At 39.7% G+C, this 6,471-nt stretch overlaps 1 gene segment (V, D, J or C); it reads left to right on the forward strand.

The window, feature by feature from the left end:
- The first annotated feature begins 5,621 nt into the window (after positions 1-5,621).
- LOC133121388 (immunoglobulin heavy variable 1-24-like) lies at positions 5,622-6,048 on the forward strand. The segment is given in 2 exon segments: positions 5,622-5,667; positions 5,771-6,048. Coding segments are annotated over 2 exon segments (324 nt in total).
- The last annotated feature ends 423 nt before the right edge of the window (positions 6,049-6,471 follow it).

Raw genomic sequence — 6,471 nt, forward strand, 5'->3', positions numbered from 1 at the left:
GCTTATAAAGATTCACTCAAGAGCAAGTTCACCATCACCAGAGACACCTCCAGCAGCACAGTGTCTTTACAAGGGAGCAGCCTGCAGACTGGAGACACAGCTGTGTATTACTGTGCCCGAGAGTCACAGTGCAGCAAAGCTACAGCAGGGCTGTACAAAAACCCACCCTGATGAGTTCTGCAGTAAAACACACTCCATAATACCATAATGTGGAATACTTATTAAGTACATTTAAAGAAAACGGCACATCCCTACCCTATACACCTACCCTTTACACTATTCACCATACATTTGAGAAAAATATTGTGAGGGAAAAATGCCCTTTTTAACATTTCACAGGTGAGCTTCGTCTGATGAAAGACATCCCAGTATAAACAATAGCAATGCTTGAGTTTAACTTTCGTATCTATTTGCAAAGAAATAACAGAAAGTGAGAAAGCTTACCAGCTTTCTGATCTGAATCAGACATAGTAAGACTTGTATCCAGTTTCCAATACTTTCTCCCAGAAGGGGGGGCTTTACCAAAACCAAAAGATATGAAGCTGGCCACTAAGATTTATCAGTATTTTGTCTTCTGATTAACCCTTGTTGACCTTGCTGTAAGACCGGAATGTGCTAGCTACCCTCTTCTAGGAGAAGCAGAGCTAGCTACCCTCTTCTAGGAGAAGCAGAGACATTAAGCACTTAATTCATGAAGTGTTCTAATCGTAACAAGGATTTAAAATAAAAGGTTATTTTTAATCAAGTGATTGTCATTATGTTAACACACATTGTCAATTAAGAATCAGTTACGAAAATGACCCTTACAATATCTATTAAATCCATTTTAATATTCAAATCATAACTACATGAACATTAATTCTGAATTCACCCCATTCACTTTGTTACTGATCTACTGACCCTCTGAATTTATCTTGTTTTTCTCCTTCCTCCAACCCCCAGAGATTTAAACAAATTCAGCCCACAGTATTTCCTGTGAATGCCCCAGAGAATTGATGTAAACACCTGCAGGCCTTTAGACCACACCCTGAGAAACAGCTTCATACAGGCACCTCAGAGCAGTCATTCAAGATTTTCTTCAGCTTTTCAATAAAAGAACATACATAGGCAGATTGAGATAATCAATAAGAGAGGGGGTTGGCAGTCCATCAGTAAGAACATGGTTGCACACCCCATCCTAAAACTCACCTCTCAGTGCAGGGGCCTCAAACTCCAGTGCTGGAGGTCTGCAGTCTCTGCTGGTTTTTGTGATTTCCTCTCAATCAGCAGCCAATTTTGGTCTTGAAAAAAGGTGTGCAGACTCCCTCCAATCAGAGACTTAAATTAAACATGTAAGTGTAGGAAAACATAAAAAACCAACAGACACTGCGCCGCTCCAGGATTTGAGTTTGAGATCTCTGAATTTAGTGCAACGTGTCCTAATGTTATACTGTCGATTTAGATCAATGTTCCAACACTTTCTAATCAAAAACAACTTCTGGCTCCTAAATATAATTCAAAATAATTTTCCCCAAAATTAAATTTTTATGTTTCCCTGACTTTGAAATGTTCAAACTCTCTCATTTTTATTATCAAAGGAGAGAAAAGAACAAGTATAAGAATCATTTCAGAAATGAATTTTCTTTGCTTTGGAGATCTAAAATGGCTGCATCCTGTTTTAACTCTTCTGGTCTGACTCTATCTCAGAGATGACTCAGTCAACTGAACTCTTCTTTGAACATGATTCTTCTGTTGTATTTTGACTCTGCTGAATCAACAATTTCTTCGTGAACTGGCCAAACTGATTTCATTCCTGTTTTGTACTTGAACCTTTATGGTCAAAACGAATAAATTCTGAATTGACCTCATTGGTCATATTCCTCTACTCAGCATGGACTTTACAACCAGGACAGATAGATGATATGAGACTCCTGACCCAGACACCTTGACAGGGACTGTCAAGTCTGAAATAGTCTGAAATAAGAGACACTAAACCACACTCACCTCAGAGAAATTTACTGTTTTTAATGGACAGGGGCGGCTGATGTAACAATGTTTTCCTCAGAGTCAGAAACAGACTGTTTTTTCCCCCAGTATTACCATGTAAAAGCAGATTGATTCTGATTTGACATATCACATTGTGAAGTTCCATTATAAATTCTCTCTGTGTAACCAATGCGTAGCTTCAGAACTTCCTGCCATGTTGAAAAACTATCAATTAATCTCCTGGAGTATATCCCCAAACCATCTCATTCAGGTACACTGCAGTTCTGTCTCTGACCAAAAGATGTCCATCTCATTCAGGTACACTGCAGTTCTGTCTCTGACCACAAGATGTCCATATCACAACAATGAATACATGATTGAGCATTTACAATCAAAAATTAATCAATTAATGCAAAATTGTCTTTAAATGTGTCAAAAATATCCAGTATGCACTCTTTCTTTTGCAGGAATCAACCCACAAGATTACTTAATGACTGATATTGCCTTTTAAATGTTTCATAAATAATTAACTTTTTAAATGTTTATTCACTCATTATAACTGTAAATCTTAATATAACTATTAATGACAAGATGTACACTACATTTCTGTGCAGGGTTACAGAAATGAATGTGTGTTGTACTGAATGTGATGAACAATATGTTTCTGTGCAGGGTTACAGAAATGAATGTGTGTTGTACTGAATGTGATGAACACTATGTTTCTGTGCAGGGTTTCAGAAATGAATGTGTGTTGTACTGAATGTGATGAACACAATGTTTCTGTGTAGGATTACAGAAATGAATGTGTGTTGTACTGAATGTGATGAACACTATGTTTCTGTGCAGCACCTGTGAGTTCCCTGTGCTGCTGCTTCTACACTGGAGTGAGTGTGATCAGCAGTGGCCCTCACTCTGCCCTCCCCTAGAGGAGGGTGCAGAGCAAACCTCCCACAGCTTTAAATGGAGCCAGTGTCAGTGTGAGAAGCAGAGCAGCAGTCAGTGGGACTCAGTCTGTACTTTAACTCAGCACTCCTCCTTCTCTCCTGCAGCCATGAAGCTCCTACCAGCCCTGCTGCTCCTCACAGCTCTCACTCTCTCAGGTCTCTCTCTCTCTCTCTCTCTCTCTCTCTCTCTCTCTCTCATTTTCTATCTGCTTCTTCCTTGTTACACAGCTAAAATCACACTTTTTATTTATAGGTGTTCAGGGTGAGATTGTCCTGACAGAATCTGAAGCAGTGGTAAAGAGACCAGGAGACTCACACACACTGACCTGTACAGCCTCTGGGTTCACATTCAGCAGCTACTGGATGGGCTGGGTCAGACAGGCTCCTGGGAAGGCACTGGAGTGGTTGGGATATCAGCATGGCAGTGATAGTTATTATGCCCAGTCTGTTCAGGGAAGATTCACCATCTCCAGAGACGACTCCAACAGCAAGCTGTATTTACAGATGAACAGCCTGACAGCTGAAGACACTGCTGTGTATTACTGTGCCAGAGACCCACAGTGAGAGAGAGTGAGGGGAGAGCTGCACAAAAACCTCTTCCCCTTTATCACACAGAGCTACAGAAAAGCATGTTCCCTTTACCTCTTCACAACAGTTTCAGTTATTCTCTCAATATTAAACTTGTGGTTATGATATGTACCCAATGGCATTGTTAATGAATCATAAAGACCATTTCTGGTTATATATCCTATAAATTCAGACCCATAGTGTAATGGGTTCATGTATATTTGTTAGGGGTTCAAGCACACCTTTTTGAGAAGAGCAGTCTTTGTATTTAATTAAATGGAAGACCTGGCAATCCAAATTATTTTATGATTAATTAGGAAAGTAATATATAAACAGACTTATTCAGGTCATCTGATTATTTTATCATGGAAACCCAAACCTACATAAAAGATTCACGTTTATTAGCATTTGGCTTGACTTGAGTTTTTAAGATAGATAAGCTAAGATTCCCCAAACGGGATGTGACCGAAATTGAATGTATTCCAGTGTTTAGAAATATGAATCATGACTACATGAGCTTAAATTCTGAAATAATATAATGAATCAAACATTACCGTTACTGGTGTAAATGCTGGTGGAAGCAGTCTGCTCTTTTAATTCTCCTCCAGGAGGGGGCAGCAGTGCTCCTTATAATGGATATTCTGACCCTCTGAATTTATCTTGTTTTTCTCCTTCCTCCAACCCCCAGAGATTTAAACAAATTCAGCCCTCAGTATTTCCTATAAAAGCCCCTGAGAATTCTCCTCCCAACACAGGAGCATCACCTGTAAGACAGAGAGGGAGATCTGTGTGTGACAATGGGAGTTATTGTAGCATTCGCAGTGTTGCTGGGAACTTTATCCTGTAAGTGAGCATGCCATATTTTTTTTTCATTAAACTTTTCTGAAATATTTTCCAATGATTTATTTTAATAATTAATAATCAATGATAGTTTTTCTGTATATTTGATAAATTATATTCTTTTCATATACTCAGAAACCTTTTTCATATTTTTGTGTCCACAGACGTTAACTGTGTTGAACTCACACAGCCAGGCTCAATGGTTGTAACTCCAGGACAGCCTTTAACCATCTCTTGTAAAGTCTCTGGGTATTCTGTGACTGACAGCTATGCTACAGGCTGGATTCGACAGCCTGCAGGGCAAACTCTGGAGTGGATTGGATATATCTGGGGAAATGGGAATTTGTATTACAAAGATTCACTGAAGAGCAAGTTCACCATCTCCAGAGACACCTCCAGCAGCACAGTGTCTTTACAAGGGAGCAGCCTGCAGACTGGAGACACGGCTGTGTATTACTGTGCCCGAGAGTCACAGTGCTGCAAAGCTACAGCAGGGCTGTACAAAAACCCACCCTGTTGAATATCCCTGCTGAACATGCACTGGGCTCATGTGGATAATAACATGGGGGCTTGGTGGCTTGGTTAAGCAGGAGGATCTGGCAGCTGCATCCTGTGAGTTTCTGTGTGCGTCCAACTGCGTACAACCAGAGGAACCCCAACCCAATCAATGAATAAATACATAAACCATTCTGGTCTTGGCATCTGCCTACTGCTACACAGTCTTGGAATTGTAATATTTTGGTGGAAATTGTGAAAAGTTATATTTCCACCAAAAATATATATTTTCAACAAACATGTAAAATGAATGTCCAGTTTGCTCAGTGTGAATCACATGGCTAAAATTCACTGCTTCACTGCTAAAATGTCAGACTGTCTAAAGTTCACCGCTACTTTTAGCTTCAGTAATTACACTGTAAATTTACATTCATCATGAACACAAATAGTGCATTCATGAGTCAGTCAGACCAGTGTCATGCAAATATTTGAAATATTATCATCATATACTTTTTCAAAGAAATGAAACCAAAACACCAATTGACACCTGATTTAGTTTCTTAATTTCATTTTAAATGCATAAAGTATAAATTGCAACACTGTAATCTAGTAAAATCCAAATAATTTTTCTGGAAAATTCAGACCAAACAAGTACTTATATACATACACTGTATGTAAATATAAATTGTTACGAGGCAGATATGCAAATATAACATCCCCACGCTCTTTAAAACACAGCGTTTGAGCTCATATTCACTGATGAGCTGCACGGGTCACTTCCTGTCTTTCTGTTGCTGTGAATGAAATAAAATGGAGACCTTTGTATTCATCACAGCTTTGCTGTTTGCCTTTGAATGTAAGAACCCTGATTTTATTCCCTCTCTTCCCCTGTCTCGCAGCAGCTGAAACAGCGATGGCTACAGAACTGCTGTGAACCTGTGCTTTGTCCCCTTCTGCAGATGCTCACTGTGACCCCACACTGACGGAGTCTGATCCACAGGTGAAGAAGCCTGGAGAATCTGTCAGGCTCTCCTGTAAAATTACTGGATTCTCTCTCAGCAGCTACAGCGTGCACTGGGTTCGACAGGCTCCAGGCAAAGGGCTGCAATGGGTTGGATACTACGAGGGTTCCTTCCACAGTCGTTTCAACGTCACAGAAGATTCATCCAACAGCATTGCTTACTTAGACATCACAGACCTCCAGCCCTCAGACACAGCCATGTATTACTGTGCCTGAGAGCCACAGTGAAACAGATTACAGCCCTGCTGTACAAAAACCCTCCACAGATGATTTAACAGGCAGCATGTGCCTGGCTGTGCTGTGTGGCCTCAGTTCATCACACTGGAGATATTTCCTGTTCTTCTTCTTCTCCTGTAACTCAACCATGAAGCTAAAGCACACATTTATATTCTTTTTTTTTTATGGACATTGACATTCATTTTATAGAACATAACAAATACATTTAATACAACCATTTCAATAAAACTTTTAAAACAAAGAAATTATAAACATTCAAGTATGTCCTCGTGAGGTCCCATCAGTTTCTTAATGAGCAACAGCTTGAGTAACGAGTGAACGTTTGAAAAGGAAAACACAATGAACACACATCTTTAGCTTGATTACGCAGTGTGAATCTAGATTTAGGTATAGAGCATAGAG

The sequence above is a fragment of the Conger conger genome, chromosome 2 (genome assembly GCF_963514075.1).
Source record: "Conger conger chromosome 2, fConCon1.1, whole genome shotgun sequence".
Classification (NCBI taxonomy): domain Eukaryota; kingdom Metazoa; phylum Chordata; class Actinopteri; order Anguilliformes; family Congridae; genus Conger; species Conger conger.